This window comes from Hyperolius riggenbachi, chromosome 1 (assembly GCF_040937935.1).
Source record: "Hyperolius riggenbachi isolate aHypRig1 chromosome 1, aHypRig1.pri, whole genome shotgun sequence".
Taxonomy (NCBI): Eukaryota; Metazoa; Chordata; class Amphibia; order Anura; family Hyperoliidae; genus Hyperolius; species Hyperolius riggenbachi.
In genome coordinates, this window is record NC_090646.1 from 674,552,247 (window position 1) to 674,572,239 (window position 19,993).

The 19,993-nt window shown below is 43.8% G+C and overlaps 1 protein-coding gene across 2 annotated transcripts in view; it reads left to right on the forward strand.

Annotated features, from left to right (window-relative positions):
• Positions 1-19,993, forward strand: part of LOC137532524 (uncharacterized) — a 92,541-nt gene that overhangs the window by 58,928 nt on the left and 13,620 nt on the right. For both annotated transcript variants that reach the window (XM_068253126.1, XM_068253118.1), the window contains exon 5: positions 357-5,668. In XM_068253126.1, coding sequence (XP_068109227.1) covers positions 357-5,668 — 5,312 coding nt within the window. The remainder of the gene's footprint in view (positions 1-356; positions 5,669-19,993) is intronic.

A 19,993-nucleotide genomic window follows, 5' to 3' on the forward strand; every position in this document is an offset into this window, starting at 1 on the left:
TCCAGTTCGGATGCATCCATGCAACTGAATGCTGTTCTAGTAAAAAAAAAAATGCTGGTAGTATATAATATGCTGTAAATTATCTTTTAGAGCAAAGAAGAAATGCTGGGTTTCATTCCGCTTTAAAGTGGACATCTGTGGTTACCCACAATGCACCGCTACTGAATATGCAAATTATCTCTGTATGCCCCAACAAACTGTAGGAAGCAACGACTCCTAAGAGCGTGTGGGGGTTATACTGCGAGGATGTAGAAATGGCATAAAAAAGCTTACCAACTAACTTTATTCTATTAATGTATTTTAATGAAGAAACAAGTTATACAATTATTAACAAATGTATTTTATTTTTCCTCCAGGTTAAAGATGTTGGGGCGAGGTTTAATGAACTCCTCATCAAGAATGGCATTGTGGAAGATGAAGTAATACAGTCTAGAAGCTTGACTGAGAGGATGATCACCCTGCAGTACAAAATGATATCTATATATGCCCAGAAGAAAGGAATAATGGAGCAGGCATTCCAGAATGTACACCAGGTGTTTGGTTATGAGAACCTCTCTCTGACTGAACATGTAAAGATACTCAAAGCACTGACTGGGGTTGCTTTGACAGATCCTACAAGAGAAGAAGACACTCAGGTCTCTTCTAGTGGTACAAAGATAGACGAGAAGACACTTTTTCTAATCAGTGTTATGGACAAGCTCTTTCAAGACAGTAAGACCACAGCTGGCAATATTGTGTTAAGAATCACACAACAATTCACAGATGTTGGTAAAGAGCAACTAACTCTGATTTTGTTCAATGGTATATGGAACCCTGTCCAGACACTTACCTTTTATCTAGAAACGTGCAATATAGGCATAGCTCAAGATGATATAGAAAAAATTCTCCATCATGTACAAACTTACCGTCTAGGAGTGGACACGGCCATTTCTGCTCTTCGGGAAAGTAACTCCTTACAATATCTGAGCACAGAGATTAAAAAGGAAACTGATAAGGATGTGAAGACAATTATACAAGAAATGAGACATTTAGGTCATTCAGACACTCTTTTGAATTTTCTTGAAAATGTTTTAGAAAAATTGATGAACGATCTTCCCCAGTATGAAGATGAAGATCTTGATGCCCAGATGAAGCAGGATGTGATCAAAATGATAGGAGATTTAGACCTTGCCAACCCTAATTTAGAAGCTATGTTGAAGATCCTGACTATTTTATCAGTAGCAGTTGAGGACACCACAAGTGTTCCTTCTGATGACCCTACAAAGAAAGCAAAGGGCTATTTTCCTCGAGCTACTCAGCTTGCTGCTGTCCTAACCTTATTGCTTTCAGATTCGCAAGAAGGTAAAGGTCGTTTATTGGAAATTGCAACAGGCGAAGGAAAATCATGCATTGTGGCCTTGTTTGCTCTTATACATGCAATACGAGGAAAGAAGGTAGATATTGTCACCAGCTCTCCAGTGTTGGCTCGTCGGGATGCAGAAGAGTGGAAAAAACTATATGAAAAGTTTGATGTGACCTGCAGCGTTATTCCTCCACCCCGTTTAGATGGCTACCCTGATGTCCGAGAAATAGATAAGGCAATTCAACATGCCTATAATTCACAGATTGTTTATGGAACAGTAGAAGACTTTGCTGCAGACATTCTAAGGCAGGAGTTTGAAAGAAAAAGTACAAGAAATGATCGCAAGTTTGATATTGCAATTGTAGATGAAGTGGACTACATGACCTTGGACAACGGAGTCCAGATTACGTTTCTTTCTCATGATGCCACCGGGATGAGACACTTGGATCAGCTGTTAACTGCCATTTGGGCCAAACTTCACATGTGCCAAAAAATTATGGAAGAATCGGGTGATATATTTTGGGCTCCAGGAATACAATATTTTCACAAGCTTGCAACTGATACCATTTTGGGACAGACAGCAAATGAGCATTTCAGTTCCCTTCATATTTTAAAATCTGGGGTAGAGATAGGTCTGTTCACCGAGGAAGACCTGAAAGATGTTTCTAAAGTGGCACCTTCTGAAGCAGACAGCAGTGACCTACAAAACAGAGAGCTTGAAATGCTCATAGGAAAGTTTGGACCACAACAGCAGAAAGATGTGCTAAAAGTATTAGGCAAAATTTTGAACGATTCTGTCCAATTTAAATTTTATGAATTGGAGGATGAGAAGGCTTCTTTCATAGAATACAGCTGTGATTCAGGAGAGCCCATCAATGTCCTTCTTCTGCCTGGTGGAAAGGCATGTTTGCTCATGACCAAGAAACAACTGGTGGATGCTACTGTTGAAGAACTGTCTCACAAAATCAAATACTCTGATGAGTACAAGCCAATGATGGATAAAAGTGATGAAAGTGTCATTCTGCTTCCGAAACACCTAAAGGAGTACACCAAAAATCGACTTCCTGTCTTTGTGGAGAGTGCACTACAGGCCATAGTGATGGAAAATGGTAGAGAATACACTATAGATAGCAGGGACAAGTCAGATTCACCGGAATATCATAGCATAATACCTATTGACTTCAAATCAACTGGAGTACTGGAGAAAAATAAACGCTGGGGAGATGGTCTGCAGCAATTTCTGGAGCTAAAACACAAATTAGCCATATCTCCAATATCCACTGTCACCAACTTCATGTCCAACTTCCATTTCTTTCAGAGATACCTCTATGGTTCTGGAGTTTATGGAGTATCAGGGACTTTAGGTGATAAGGTTGATTTTCGCTTCTTACAGAGGCACTTTAAAGTATATAGCTACCTTATGCCCACTCACCGCTTCACAAAAAAATTGGAGCTGCCAGTTGTTCAGGTGAAAGGAGGCCGAGAGGCATGGATTAAGGAAATCTGTATGTTAGTGCAGAAAAGAACAAGTCCAAGATATGGCATGGAAGGACAATGTGTTCTGGTGGTTTGTGAAGATGTAAAGACTGCAGAAGAACTTCAAAACAAATTGAGTGAATTAAAGTTTGTATCAGGCAGAATTACTCTGTACACCAGAAGTGACAAACACAATGTGGACACCACAACCTTTCAAGCAGGAGATGTCATTTTAGCTACAAATCTTGGTGGCAGAGGAACAGATTTCAAAGTAACCAAAGGAGTGAACAAAAGTGGAGGACTGAGTGTCATCCTCACTCATTTTCCTGCCAACAGACGAGTGGAAAAGCAAATATTTGGACGTACATCGCGTAAAGGGAATCCTGGAATGGTACAAATGGTATTAAACATGCATGATCTGGCTCCATCCTACCAGGGACAAACTGTGGAGGAGATGAGGGAACTGAGACAAAATTATGAAAAAGAGCGTATTGCAGATATGGAAAATGATGAACTTGTAGAAATAAACACACGTCATGAGCTCTTCACTTTGTTCTGTAAACATTTGAAAATTCTTGACAGTCATTATTCCAAAAAAGAAAAACAAGAAATCAATAGACAAGAAGACAAAACCCCAAAAATGGATTACCATCCTGCCTTAAACTCCTTGAAAGAGAGCTGGGCCTTATGGCTTACAACTCATGAAGATGACATTAATGACCACAAGGACTTGGGCTCATTAAAAGATAATTTGAGCTCCATTCTAGAGACAAAGTCCGAAAACCTTCTACATGGAAGATCTGAAAATTTTTATGACTACATTAAGGTGGCGATGGATCGAACATTCTTGCACATGAACGACAAGAAGAATGACTTTGGTGCTTTGCCTTTTTGGGAGAAAATAGAAAGTGCTGATAATGTGTACCGGGCAATCTCACTTTACAATCGTGCTTTAATCGTTATCAATATGGGGAATGGTGACTACAAAACCAATGCTATTACCTTACTGACAGAAGCCAAGACAGCTCTGGGAACATATGCCTCTGAGATCTGTAATATTCATGCATTTGGAGACATGACACAGAACTCAAGATTTGAGCCACACAACCAAACGACTAACTTTGCTTTGCAGAAGGAGACCAAGATGCAGCTATTAAATTCCTGGAAAACATACATTGAGAATGCAGTGGCAAAGTTAGAAGAGCTAAACGAAAAGAATGAAGGCGCCATAACTGAAGAAACCAGTGTTTTTATGCTGTGTGAAAATACTCATAGCAGTAAAATCAAGGAAGACGAGCTGTCCCTCCTCTATGATTATGGGCTCCCATTTGTTTTTGAAGTGAAACAAAAGCCCAGGTTTTGCTTTGATGCCCTCTTCTGTTGTATTCTTGGTGCTTTACAGGTTCTGGCTGGGGTATTGATTTGTGGTCTAACCTGTGGAGCTGCAAGCCAGTTTGGATTAGGTCTCATCTCTGAAGGCATTAGTGACATGCTATCAGGAATAGAAGGTATGATTAAGGGTACTTTTGACTGGGCGGAATGGGCAATTTCAAAAGCCATAAGTATTGGACTATCTCTAGTCACAGCAGGGTTCAATCTCATCAAGAAAGTTGGGAAGGCAATATTCACAGCTACGAAAGATCTTCTGAATGGGACACGGACATTCGGCTCACTGGCTCGCGATGTTGTTAAATCGGGAAAAACGTTACTTTCTTCAGTCAAGTCTGGAGTGACATCTGTGACTAAATCCTTCACTGGGCTTGCAACTAGAACTCCTGCCAAGCAAGTCATGAAAGAGACTGCAAAATATGCTGGTAAAGAACTGGTCAAGAAAGGATTATCAAAAATCAGTAATTATGTAATTGACGAAGCTGTCAAAGCAGCGCTGAATAAGATCTTTGAAGCCTGTGTTTCTAAAAAAATAGAAACAATTGTGAAAAGCAATAAAGAGCTAGAGCAAGCTCTAATTAGGTTCATTGTTACACAGGCAGTTCCTCTCTCGACTCTACAAAAACAGAATCCTCAGAATTATATAATCCCGGAAAACAACAAAAAACAAATAAAAATGTCAACAGAGAAGCTGGCTAGCTCTGCTATGAAACAGGCCTTCAGCCATGATGAGACATATAAAGAAGTTCTAAAACACTTGGGGACTGCTAGTGACTTTCTCATAAAAATACTGGAGTCAGAGGCTTCATCAACTACTGTAGAAATGATCAAGCTAAGCGCAACCATTGTAAAATTTGAAATAAAAATTGCAAATTTTTTACAATCTGTTCCCATTGAATCGATAGTCAGTGAAGAAAAAATACCTCACGTTATCTCTGGCTTGTCTGAAGACAACACGACTGAGAAGGATGATCGTAGCAACTTCAAGGATGTTCTAAAATTGAAAGATGAAATACAGAAAAGCATATCGGAACAGGTGACCAAAGAATTTATTGACATACTGACTGACCAGTTCTCTGAACTCCTGAAAGCCACATGGGAAATTCCATACGTTCAAAAAAATGTTAAGAAGATGGCAGAGAAGGCAGGACAGTGGCTGAAAAAGACCCCAAAAATGTGCTTTCAAATCCACCAAACCAAAAGCCAGGAGCAAAATGAGAGCAACCCAGAGCAGTCTATACAAATAAAGGCAGAAGATGCCAAATCATACATAACCAAGCTGACAACGGGCAACTGCCAAAACATTGACCTGGAACTCAGGGCCCTTACCAATAGTGATCTGATGGAAGGCAGAGGAATTAAAATGACTTTGGTACAGATGGATGGAGTTAAAATATCCTCAGACTATTACCCAGGAAATAACCCACAAGCTGAGACTATTGAGCTTCAGGTGATGAATAGGTAAGGAATATATTTTACATATTTATTTTCTGAGTCTGTACTTCATAACTCTATGTATTTCACATAAAGGCTAGATGCACAGTGGTCAGTTGCGTAATGCACGCCTTATAATGAGTTATAGCGACTGTGAATCACAATGAAGTCTGGCTGTAGACTCTAATACAAAGCCTGCATGCAGCGAGTTAGAATAATGTGATCAGTTACAGTGCAGTGCTGTGAACAGGCCCATAGAATTGTATGCACAGAGAGTTAGAATAATGTGATCAGTTACAGTGCAGTACTGTGACCAGGCCCATAGAATTGTATGGGCAGTGAGTTAGAACAATGTGATCAGTTACAGTGCAGTACTGTGAACAGGCCCATAGAATTGTATGGGCAGTGAGTTAGAACAATGTGATCAGTTACAGTGCAGTACTGTGAACAGGCCCATAGAATTGTATGGGCAGCGAGTTAGAATAATGTGCTCAGTTACAGTGCAGTACTGTGAACAGGCCCATAGAATTGTATGGGCAGTGAGTTAGAATAATGTGTGATCAGTTACAACACAGTGCTGTGAACAGGCCCATAGAATTGTATGGGCAGCGAGTTAGAACAACGTGATCAGTTATAGTATTAGACTGAAGAGAGGCGCCAACAGGTTAAAAGCAGTAATTAAAACGTTTAAAATTGCTTAGGAGGTAGTGGTGGACTTACCTCCCTCAAGCAGATACAAGCAACTGTGTATTTCAACAAAAATTGAATTTATTGGTACACTCCAGGGTATTGTTTACAACGCGTTTCGCAGGTCTATACCCGCCTCATCAGGCAATAGAAGTAGGAGTACACAGCAGAGTGTCAGACTCGCACCTGGCGCCTTTGTTAAACAAAGGCGCCAGGTGCGAGTCTGACACTCTGCTGTGTACTCCTACTTCTATTGCCTGATGAGGCGGGTATAGACCTGCAAAACGCGTTGTAAACAATACCCTGGAGTGTACCAATAAATTCAATTTTTGTTGAAATACACAGTTGCTTGTGTCTGCTTGAGGGAGGTAAGTCCACCACTACCTCCTAAGCAATTTTAAACGTTTTAAAGAGGAGCTGTTAGGTATAGGGTCTCAGAGAAAATAAACACATATATCAGTAGCTAAAGATTGGCTGTACTTACATTACATATGCATTTCACTGTCCACGTTTGTACTTCACAGAATTTGTATATAGTATATGCAGAGATAGATGCTCCTGACAGCTCATGGCAGGCTCCATGTTTTTCTGTCAAATGTGTCGTCATGTCCTGCCTGATTCCTGATCACAGATAAGCTCGTTCTTGAACAACACGGTGTGCAGTGAATATTAATGAGCCATGTGGCTAGGAACAATAGCTGACTTCTGCAGAGTACTCTGCCCCGAGATTTATCAGTGCTACACAGCTAGACGGATTACAAGCTTCTGTAACGTCTCATTAGCAGCCGAGGGGAGGGCCCCAGAATGCTTTGCAGTTTAGCTGCGGCTTGCGTCTTTATGGGTCTATAACAGACTTGCTGATAAGCACACATCAAAGGTAACTGAAATGTTTATCTTCACTAATGGCTTTTGAGCTTCCTTCTAAACTGTTTAACACAGGAGAATAGAGGTTTAAATTAGCTTCTGCAGCCTGACAGTTACTCTTTAATTACTGCTTTTAACCTGTTGGCGCCTCTGTTCAGTCTAATACTATATCATATATCCACCCTTGGTGGAGGGGGATACCCCTTTCTTTCTTCACGTCTACAGAGAGCGACTTCTTAATCCTGAGTGGGGACAGGTCAATCTCCTCACCTGTTTATTCAGTGGTTACCTGGAGGTAACCCTGGTTTGTGAGTATAAATTTTACTCCTTACATATACCATTTACCTTGACTTACTACACTATATTGGGCTCTCGGTTCTCCCTTCTTATAAACGTGATCAGTTACAACACAGTGCTGTGAACAGGCCCATAGAATTGTATGGGCAGCGAGTTAGAATAATGTGATCAGTTACAACACAGTGCTGTGAACAGGCCCATAGATTTGTATGGGCAGCGAGTTAGAGCAACGTGATCAGTTACAACACAGTGCTGTGAACAGGCCCATAGAATTGTATGGGCAGTGAGTTGACATGCAGAATTTTTCTGACCACTGACCACTGTGAACAGGGCCTACAGGACACCTGAAATGAGTGGTGTATATGGGCTGTCATATTCATTTCCTTTTAAACAAATCCAGCTACCTGGCATCCTGCTGCTCCTTCAGGCTGCAGTGGTGTCTGTAGTGTCACACGCCTTATAGGATACCTCAAGTGACATGTGACGTGATGAAATAGACATGTATATGTACAGCGCCTAGCATACAAATAACTAGGCTGTGTTCCTTTTTTCCTTTCTCTGCCTGTAAGAGTTTTAACATCAGGTATGTAAGTGGCTGACTCAGTCCTGACTCAGACAGGAAGTGACTACAGTGTGACCCTCACTGATAAGAAATTCCCCTTTTTATCTCTTTCCTGCTCTCAGAAGCCATTTTCTGCTAGGAAAGTGTTTTATAGTTGGAATTTCTTATCAGTGAGGGTCACACTGTAGTCACTTCCTGTCTGAGTCAGGACTGAGTCAGCCACTTACATACCTGATGTTTAACTCTTTCAGGCAGAGAAAGGAAAAAAGGAACACAGCCTAGATATTTGTGTACTAGGCACTGTATATACCCATGTCTATCTCATCATGTCACATGTCACTTCGGGTATCCTTTAAACAAGCATGTGGCAAATCCAGTCACACTCTTATCTCTATGCTTGTTCAGAGAGACAGTATTAGAGACAGAGGAGCAGCAGGACAGCTGGGCAATGTGATTTGTTTCTTCAGGTGTTCTTTAAAACATGCACTGCTTAAATAGAACCTGAAGTGAGAGGATTATGGAGTCTTCCATCTTCATCCCCTTATAAAAAATGCCAGTTACCTGGCTGTCACCCTGAGCTTATGGCTGTAGTTGTGTTTTATTCACACACCTGCAACAAGCATATCTCCCAACATTTGAAGCTGAGAAAGAGAGACACACCGGGAGGGACAGAGTTAGCCATGCGCTTAATGAATTGCGGTGAATGGTAGATGTGAATAAACAAGTACAATTTAAAGGATGTGGCTAATTGAGGTGCCCCCAGTATTGGATAGTCAGAGGTCCCCCTAGTATTAGTCAGTGGTCCTCCCCCTAGTATTAGTCAGTGGTCCTCCCCCTAGTATTAGTCAGTGGTCCTCCCCTAGTATTAGTCATTGGTCCTCCCCCTAGTATTAGTCAGTGGTCCTCCCCTAGTATTAGTCAGTGGTCCTCCCCCTAGTATTAGTTAGTGGTCCTCCCCCTAGTATTAGTCAGTGGTCCTCCCCCTAGTGTTAGTCAGTGGTCCTCCCCCTAGTGTTAGTTAGTGGTCCTCCCCCTAGTATTAGTCAGTGGTCCTCCCCCTAGTGTTAGTCAGTGGTCCTCCCCCTAGTATTAGTCAGTGGTCCTCCCCCTAGTATTAGTCAGTGGTCCTCCCCCTAGTGTTAGTCAGTGGTCCTCCCCCTAGTATTAGTCAGTGGTCCTCCCCCTAGTATTAGTCAGTGGTCCTCCCCCTAGTGTTAGTCAGTGGTCCTCCCCCTAGTGTTAGTCAGTGGTCCTCCCCCTAGTATTAGTCAGTATTAGTCAGTGGTCCTCCCCCTAGTATTAGTCAGTGGTCCTCCCCCTAGTATTAGTCAGTGGTCCTCCCCCTAGTATTAGTCAGTGGTCCTCCCCCTAGTATTAGTCAGTGGACCTCCCCCTAGTGTTAGTCAGTGGTCCTCCCCCTAGTATTAGTCAGTGGTCCTCCCCCTAGTATTAGTCAGTGGTCCTCCCCCTAGTATTAGTCAGTGGTCCTCCCCCTAGTGTTAGGGCTCTATTAATCTCGTCACTGGTAATAGATATGGGTAGTCCCAGGGTGTGGAGTCTAAGCAAGCACGGGTCTTCACCAGCACACTCTGCAGGAATGATGGCCCGTCACCCCTAATGGGTGGTGGATTACTTTGCTGCCTGGTGCTCAAGAGGACACAACCTGTAGGACTGCCCCACCAGAGACAAGGAGAATAGAACGGGTACCATGGATGGCTGAACAAGGACTAGCTTGATAAGTACTGTAGTGGCTGGATGGTGTAATGGTTAAGGGCTCTGCCTCTGACACAGGAGACCAGGGTTCCAATCTCAGCTCTGCCTATTCAGTAAGCCAGCACCTACTCAGTAAGAGACCTTAGGCAAGTCTCCCTAACACTGCTACTGCCTATAGAGCGCCCCCTAGTGGCTGCAGCTCTGGCCCAACACTGCTACTGCCTATAGAGTGCGTCCTAGTGGCTGCAGCTCTGGCCTAACACTGCTACTGCCTATAGAGCGTGTCCTAGTGACTGCAGCTCTGGCCTAACACTGCTACTGCCTATAGAGCACCCCCTAGTGGCTGCAGCTCTGGCCTAACACTGCTACTGCCTATAGAGCACCCCCTAGTGGCTGCAGCTCTGGCCTAACACTGCTACTGCATACAGAGCGTGTCCTAGTGGCTGCAGCTCTGGCCTAATACTGCTACTGCCTATAGAGCACCCCCTAGTGGCTGCAGCTCTGGCCTAACACTGCTACTGCCTATAGAGCACTCCTAGTGGCTGCAGCTCTGGCCTAACACTGCTACTGCCTATAGAGCGCGTCCTAGTGGTAGAGTTACCAGATTTTTGTGGGTCCAACCTGGGACAGGGAGGGGGGTGCGGGGAGGGGGGGTGCGGCACGCGTGGGGAGGACGCAATGCGGGCAAACATCTCACCAGAACATAAACGCAATGCGGGCAAACATTTCACCAGAACATAAACGCAATGCGGGCAAACATTTCACCAGAAAAGAAACGCAATGCGGGCAAACATTTCACCAGAAAAGAAACGCAATGCGGGCAAACATTTCACCAGAAAAGAAACGCAATGCGGGCAAACATTTCACCAGAAAAGAAACGTAATGGGAGCAAATTTCACCTGGAAAAGAAAGCATTTACTCACCTGGCAGAAGTTTCCGGCCTCTGGCGCGCTGCTCCCGGGACCACCTTCCTCCTGCTCGTCTCCCGCGCTGACAGGGTTACGGTAAGATGGCGCCCGAAGCCCTGTACTGGAGACACAAATAGTCTCCAGTACAGGGCTTCGGCAGCCATCTTGCCGTAGCCCTGGTCACCTGCCGGTGTCGGAACAGACACCGGAAGAGGAGGCTGGAGCGGGGCTGCGGGCAATGAACTGGCACGGCGTCTATAGACGCCGCTGCCAGTTCATGAAGGATAGAGTGGCCAGAGTCCCGAGGCTGGGACGTCCCGCTGCTGAAAGCGGGACGTTTCCCGGGACCTCATGCAGCCTGGGACAGCGGACCCCGAATTCGGGACTCGTCCCGGGCAATCCGGGATGTCTGGTCACTCTACCTAGTGGCTGCTGCTCTGGCGCTTTGAGTCCACCAGGAGAAAAGCGTGATATAAATGTTATTTGTCTTGTGTCTTGTTGGAGTACTGGGCAGGAGATGCTGAATAAATCCCGGAGTACTGGAATGTACAGCCTGGAAAGGGCAGCCTGGAGGGAACAGACTGGGCTGTACTGACAGGGTCGTTATAATCCAAACCTAACATTATTTTATAATTTTCCTCCTATACCTTATGATACCGCAGGACTGGGCTCCTGATCTCTCTCTACTTCCCCTTCTACAGATGAATGACAGGATTGACCGATAGGGCAGACGTGACAGACAGATTTGACCAAGCAAAGGGACAGGCAAGGCAATGACAGACAAGACAGGCAATTAGACTCCGACTGGCATGACAGATCAAACTGACAGACAGACAGGCTGGGAGCAAAGGTTCAAGCTAGAGATGGCGTGAGAGCATGTCGCGGCTCTGTGGCCAGATGGAATACTATCGATTGAAATGACTTTTTTTTTAATACTCTATATTAGTGTACACATTACCACTAGTGCTAGGGGCACTTTATTTATTCACCCAGGTCTCTCTCTTGCTATCCCTGCTTAAAAATTCATTTCTCACACAGCTCATAGTAGTTTGGGTCACCCTGAGCTGCTTGGTTACTCTGTCACACAGCTCACAAATATATGTCACTGTGTCACTCACAGCATGCAGCAGACATGAGGAGAAATAGGCTGATCTGAGGTGGTAACAGGTAACTAAATGAGCTGAAATATTGCTGGAATATAACTAGCTATAACACTAGTCTGTGTTTACACTCAGACTGGCTGCCTGCTTGAGGTGATTCACTCCAGGCTGCATCCACTTTACAAGCTGCTGAGAGGGGCAGACCACTGTCTACAATTAGCATTAATAGTATCTTTATCAGTCAAGAGAAGCAAAGATAATAAACACACATTGCTAGAATCTTTAACGCCTTACCACCATATCAACAAGATTCTTTCAGCAAGGTGATAATTAAACTATAAACTGAGGAGTTGATAGCAGCTCCCCTGTGCAGAGACATGGTCTAGCCCTCTGGGAGCCCTCAGTATTTAGATACATTTGTATCCAACACTGACGCCAAAACTGACGGAGGATTTTACAGCTGAGAGGAACAGCTGTGTGAGGAATCAAATTGCTCCTAGTACTTGTCCTAATGTGTGCTACAACATACAGCATTTACAAATGAATGCATACATCGATAGTTTTCCTTTAAGAATCCTGACCAGCACAACAGTTCTGTGGACACCCCCTCTGCTGCTGGGACAAATGGAGTGCGCAAGCTCAGTGAGCCGAGGACGCTGATCCCAGAAGCCTGCTGGGTCAGCGTCCCCCAGCTATTGAGCAGTTGCCGCTGGCTTGGGGCTAGGTGAGTGAGTTGTGTTATAAATAGGTAGACAAAGGTGTCCTCCCACTATTATATAGTCAGGGGTTCCCCCTAGTATTAGCAGTGCCCCCCAACTATTAGGTAGCCAGAGGTGTCCCCCCCCAGTATTAGGTAGTCAGTGGTTGTCACCGATTTGGCTGCGCCATCTGCACAATCACACAAAATCGAGCACACACACCATGATTCAAAGTATCCCTTTAAGTCTTAGCCTGTTTTGAAAAAAACTGTGTTCCTTTCAGTTCAGGCCTCTGCTCTGGAGGAAATTGTAATTTGGTTATTTTCCACCTTGTAGAAAACATCAGAAAGCATCATAAAAACCATTAACTTCTTCAACAGGTCTGGTTTCTCCACCTGACTCCCCTCACATTCTTTGGGTCTACCTCAAAGGACATTGATAAGGAGAGTGTGAGGGGCCAGAAACCAGATCACGGGTCGTAAATTTCTTGCTTTTAAAATCTACATTCCTCCACGTACTCTGACAGAGGGATTGCTTTTATTATTAATCTGAGAATAAACCAATTATTTTACTACATTAATCGATCTTCCATAGATGACAGCCATGTCAATATTAGCACACGTGCACTAGACTTGATCTGGGGGTGTTTAAGCCACAAAGCATTTGTCTACCATCTTCTGGCACCAAGATATGGTTTTCTTTGAAATGAAATATCATAATCCATAAGTGTTCAGTCTATGGGCGAGGCCAGGGGCACAAGGAACACACAGGTCTCATTTTCCACATAATGTGTTGAACTGACGCAGAAATATGATCACTTCAGATATTCCATATCTCTTTCTCCCTCGAATAACCGTGGGTGGAACTGGATCATGTAGCAGACGCTGCCCATCTCTGTTTAGCATCGCAGCTAGCAGCAACCTCTGTGTCTTGGTGCAGCTGGGCTCCACCTCCTCACAGGTTCCATTCAGTGTCTGGATCGTGAGATCCAAGCTCTTCTCCATGTTGTCTATGCATTTCAATGTTGCAAGCCGCTCATTTAGCTCTCTGACTTCAGCCTCTAATTAACTGGTTCTCGTTCCAGTTTTACACCTTAAAGAGACACTGAAGTGAAAAAAAAATATGATATAATGACTTGGTTGTGTACTATGAATAATTACTAGAAGATTAGCAGCAAAGAAAATATTCTCATATTTTTATTTTCAGGTATATAGTGTGTTTTCTAACATTGCATCATTCTATAATATGTGCAGATTACACAACACTCAGCATTCAAAATGATTCTTTCAGAGCAGTCTGTGAACTAATGACCTCTCCTCTAGCAGATAAAAAGAAAACTGTTCACTTATAGTTGAGATAATAAAGGTCAGAAGACAGCCCTCTCCACGACTTTGAAAGTCGTAGAGATTAATGGCTTTTTTGCATAGAGATAACAACTGTAGTTTCCTAACTCTTCCTGTACTGGAAACAATTACACTGATGTATCTGATCTTAATGGTTTATTTCTTAGCTGTGCTACACATAGAAATCGTAATATCATAATTTTTTTTCGCTTCAGTGTCTCTTTAAGGCTAGTTACACACCAGGACGTTGCGTTTAGGGGACGTTATAGGGCACATAACGTGCCCCTACCGCAACGCCTGGTGCTCTCTGGTGTGGACGTCGGAGTGAGCCGTTGTGTAGCTCACTCTGGCGTCCATGATGCCGTGATTGGTGAATATTAATTAGCCATGTGCTCCGGCCGCTCTCCCCTCCTCCCCAACATGACTGAGCATGTGCAAACAGTCGAACGCACAGCATGCAGCACTTTGCTGCGTTACAATGTAACGCAACGTGGGCAGTGTGAACAGCCCACTTGTGTTACATTGCTGTGCGTTGGGGGAGCGTTACAGGCTGCACTAACGTGCGCCTGTAACGTCCCTGTGTGCAAGAAGCCTAAAGTTCCTGACATTTTTTACACTTTAGCTGTGTCGTTTTGATACAGCAGTAACTTTTTAATTATCTATGCCATCTTAGTGATACGTCTTGTTTTTTTCAGTACAATCTAGGCTTTCTTTGGGTAATATTTTTCTCCCAAAACTATTTTATTTTATAGTCCATTTACGGGGGGAAATGAGGCGTAAATGCAGAAAACAAACATTTTTTTTTTATTTTTTACCCTCCCTAATTTTCACATCACACATCCCATAGTTATAAAACATTTACAAATAAATGATTTGGACCTTCCCAATTAAAGTGATACCCCATATGCCACATTTTACTTCTAGCTGAGCATGTGGCAGACCGTTATCCCCAATCTGCACGTCTGTGGCTGTTCAGGGGGCATAGAGCTGTACAGATGCATCGCTAGGCAATGGCAGAGCGTTACATCTGTAGAGCATTGGGGTCTGAAACTTTTGTCCTAGCGATTGCATCCAATCGCTACTGGCGGCAGTCATTAAACGTTTATAAACAGGTTTAGGTATTATAGGGGTTAATAATGGGTTAATAGACTAGGTTTGGGTTAAACATTAATGGGGAATTAAAAAAAAAAAAAAAACAACTTTATTTTATTGGTACTATGTCACTTTAATTTTTTTTTTTTTTTACTTTTGCAACTTTTTTTTTCTAACTTTATTGACTGATTGTTGCTAGCTAACAGCAACAATCATTCACTTTACCATTCACGTGACTGTGCACGAGCATGCACGGTAATGTGCACAAGCAGGATCGCGCGCGTGCACGCTCGGCGGCAGGCACCGGGAATTAATACAGGATGTAGATTCTACGTCCTCAAACCTTGATCATGTAAACAACTAACACACACCCAGGGCAGCAGTAATTGATCTCAATCTGCTAATGATCAAGGCGCGCATACATGTTGCAGGATGTACACTGTACTGCATTGTCCAGTAGGATGAATGTGAAGTGGGGAATATTTACTCAACCTAAATTGTGGTGGTAAAAAAAAAGCAAAAAACTATAGGGGGTAAGAAGTAAGAGGTATGAAGGGAAGTAAGGATGTGAATGTAGTTACCATATGTAATACATGTGAAATGTTTTTTTATCAAGTATACCCATAAAGTTCATGTTACATAATGCAAACAGGTTATATGACAAGACAAATTCCGTGCCTAAGTATTCCTCAGCGCTTGCAATGCATATGTATTTCCCACACTGATCAAACATCTGCAGCCACTTAAAGAGACTCCGTAACAAAAATTTCATCCGGTTTTCTTCCATCCTACAAGTTCCAAAATCTATTCTAATGTGCTCTGGCTTACTGCAGCACGTTCTACTATCACCATCTCTGTAATAAATCAACTTATCTCTCTCTTGTCAGACTTGTCAGCCTGTGTCTGGAAGGCTGCCAAGTTATTCAGTGTTGTGGTTCTGTCATGCATCTCCACCCTCCAGGCCCCTCTCTGCACACTGCCTGTGTGTTATTTAGATTAGTGCAGCTTCTCTCTGCTCTATTATCTTTTACAAGCTGGATAAATCCTCCTCTGAGCTGGCTGGGCTTTCACATACTGAAGAATTACATACAGGCAGAGCTGTCTGCACTCTGCAGGAAGAAACAGCCTGACACTTCAGTGGAAGATAGCTGCAGGGGGAAAGAAACACACAAATGATCTCTTGAGATTCAAAAGGAAGGGTGTATACAGCCTGCTTGTGTATGGATGTATTTTCTATGTGTACATCAACCTACTTCCTGTTTTGGTGGCCATTTTGTTTGTTTACAAACAAACTTTTTAAAACCGTTTTTAACCACTTTTAATGCGGCGGAGAGTGGCGAAATTGTGACAGAGGGTAATAGGAGATGTCCCCTAACGCACTGGTATGTTAACTTTTGTGAGATTTTAACAATACAGATTCTCTTTAAGCCCCGTTCACACTTGCGGTTCGAGTCCGCAAGTGTCCGGGGGTTCGGGTCCAGGGGCCGCAAAGAGACCGTACGGGTCTCTGCGGTGGCCACAAGTTGCGCCGGATGCATGTATCAGTTCCGGAAAGGCACTGCAAGCATGGGGGATACTGGCGTGTAGTCCGGGCCCCCCAAGTGCCATAGGACCTGTGCTGGAAGCATCCGGTCCTATTGCCAGTGTGATGAGAAACATCCGTCAGGATCCGGCCCGGGTCCGCAGCCGCACTGGGACGGACTGAAAAATGGAGCATGTTGGAAAAAAGCCGGATCGTCCTGGAGCTGCGTTCCCGGATCGGATCCGGATAGTCGCATGAGTGTGAATGGATACAATGATTAACAATGTATCCATTCACCATTCGCTGTGTACGGAGCGTTCCGGGTCCGGGGAAGCCGGACCTGGAACGCTAATGTGAACCGGGCCTAAGTGTTCAACACAGATCAGGGTGACCACCACTGCCACTTTACTTTTTTAAGGGGAAGTACAATTTATTTCAAATACAACAAACATTAAAAGTTGATTTAAAAACACTTACATCGCGGTTCCATGCATACTGGACCCAGTGCATCAAACCACATATCAGATCAACACATACACACAGCTTCTGCTTCCCAACTGGTCTTGGCCTTCCCCATTATCAGAGGCATATGTGGGGCAATATACAGGATCTTCTCAAAAAATTAGCATATTGTGATGAAGTTCATTATTTTCTGTAATGTACTGATAAACATTAGACTTTCATATATTTTAGATTCATTACACACAACTGAAGTAGTTCAAAGCCTTTTATTGTTATAATATTGATGATTTTGGCATACAGCTCATGAGAACCCAAAATTCCTATCTCAAAAAATTAGCATATCACGAAAAGGTTCTCTAAACGAGCTATTAACCTAATCATCTGAATCAACTAATTAACGCTAAACACCTGCAAAAGATTCCTGAGGCTTTTAAAAACTCCCAGCCTGGTTCATTACTCAAAACCGCAATCATGGGTAAGACTGCCGACCTGATTGCTGTCCAGAAGGCCATCATTGACACCCTCAAGCAAGAGGGTAAGACACAGAAAGAAATTTCTGAACGAATAGGCTGTTCCCAGAGTGCTGTATCAAGGCACCTCAGTGGGAAGTCTGTGGGAAGGAAAAAGTGTGACAGAAAACGCTGCACCAGGAGAAGAGGTGACCGGACCCTGAGGAAGATTGTGGAGAAGGACCGATTCCAGACCTTGGGGGACCTGCGGAAGCAGTGGACTGAGTCTGGAGTAGAAACATCCAGAGCCACTGTGTACAGGTGTGTGCAGGAAATGGGCTACAGGTGCCGCATTCCCCAGGTCAAGCCACTTTTGAACCAGAAACAGCGGCAGAAGCGACTGACCTGGGCTACAGAGAAGCAGCACTGGACTGTTGCTCAGTGGTCCAAAGTACTTTTTTCGGATGAAAGCAACATTTACATGTCATTCGCAAATCAAGGTGCCAGAGTCTGGAGAAAGACTGGGGAGAGGGAAATGCCAAAATGCCTGAAGTCCAGTGTCAAGTACAGGTCAGGCGCTTCTGCCGCTGTTTCTGGTTCAAAAGTGGCTTGACCTGGGGAATGCGGCACCTGTAGCCCATTTCCTGTACATGCCTGTACACGGTGGCTCTGGATGTTTCTACTCCAGACTCAGTCCACTGCTTCCACAGGTCCCCCAAGGTCTGGAATCGGTCCATCTCTACAATCTTCCTTAGAGTCCGGTCACCTCTTCTTGTTGTGCAGCGTTTTCTGCCACACCTTTTCCTTCCCACAGACTTTCCACTGAGGTTCCTTGATACAGCACTCTGGGAACAGCCTATTCGTTCAGAAATTTCTTTCTGTGTCTTACCCTCTTGCTTGAGGGTGTCAATGATGGCCTTCTGGACAGCAGTCAGGTCGGCAGTCTTACCCATGATTGCGGTTTTGAGTAATGAACCAGGCTGGGAGTTTTTAAAAGCCTCAGGAATCTTTTGCAGGTGTTTAGAGTTAATTAGTTGATTCAGATGATTGGGTTAATACCTCATTTAGAGAACCTTTTCATGATATGCTAATTTTTTGAGATAGGAATTTTGGGTTTTCATGAGCTGTATGCCACAATCATCAATATTAAAACAATTAAAGGCTTTGAACTACTTCAGTTGTGTGTAATGAATCTAAAATATATGAAAGTCTAAAGTTTATCAGTACATTACAGAAAATAATGAACTTTATCACAATATGCTAATTTTTTGAGAAGATCCTGTATATAATAAACTTAAAGGGACTCCGAGCAGTGCAGAAACTATGGAAAGATGCATACCATTTTGAAGCTCACTTTCTCCTCTTTCCAACGACACATAAACCGCCACCCTACGCCTTTTAGTTTTCGTTATTTTCGCAATCGAAATTGCGGTGGCCACAATTTCGATCGCGAAAATAGCAAAAACTAAAAGGTGTAGGGCGGCGGTTTATATAGTGTTGGAAAGGGGAGAAAGAGCGCTTGAAAATGGTATGCATCTTTCCATAGTTTCTGCACTGCTCGGAGTCCCTTTAAGTTGTCATCCACAAACAAGCTCCATTTGACGTCACGACTAGGTAACGCGTTTCCGGCCGCAGGCATGCAATCAAGGACGAGCGTCACCGGGCAGCACCTGTGCACTACTTGCCAACCCGCCCGACCAGGAAGTGGCTTTAGGAGGTGATTACAGCATAACAGACAGAGGTGGCCTTAGAGTACGCGGGGCCTGGGACGTGCTGTGGATACATGTTGTGGAAGCACACACTGTATAGGTTAGATAGGTAGGTGCCTCCAGATTGGTAGGTAGGTGCCCTGCAATACAGATTAGATAGGTAGGTAGGTGCCCCGCAGTACAGATTAGATAGGAAGGTGCCTGCAGTATAGATTAGTTAGGTAGGTACCCCACAGTATATATTAGATAGGTGCCTGCAGTATTGATTAGGTAGGGTGGTGCCCTGCAGTACAGATTAGATAGGTGCCCTGCAGTATAGATTAGATAGGTGCCAGCCTGCAGTATAGATTAGATAGGTGCCTGCAGTATAGATTAGATAGGTGCCAGCCTGCAGCATAGGTTAGATAGGTGCCTGCAGTATAGGTTAGATAGGTGCCAGCCTGCAGTATAGGTTAGATAGGTGCCTGCAGTATAGATTAGATAGGTGCCTGCAGTATAGGTTAGATAGGTGCCAGCCTGCAGTATATATTAGATAGGTGCCTGCTGTATAGATTAGATAGGTGCCAGCCTGCAGTATAGGTTAGATAGGTGCCTGCAGTATAGATTAGATAGGTGCCTGCCTGCAGTATAGGTTGGATAGGTGCCTGCAGTATAGATTAGATAGGTGCCAGCCTGCAGTATAGATTAGGTAGGTGCCCCGCAGTATAGATTAGATAGGTGCCTGCAGTAGAGATTAGATAGGTAGGTGCCCCGCACTATAGATTATATAGGTAGGTGCCCCGCAGTATAGATTATATAGGTAGATGCCCTACAGTATAGATTAGATAGGTAGATGCCCTGCAGTATAGATTAGATAGGTAGATGCCCTGCAGTATAGATTAGATAGGTAGATGCCCTGCAGTATAGATTAGATAGGTAGATGCCCTGCAGTATAGATTAGATAGGT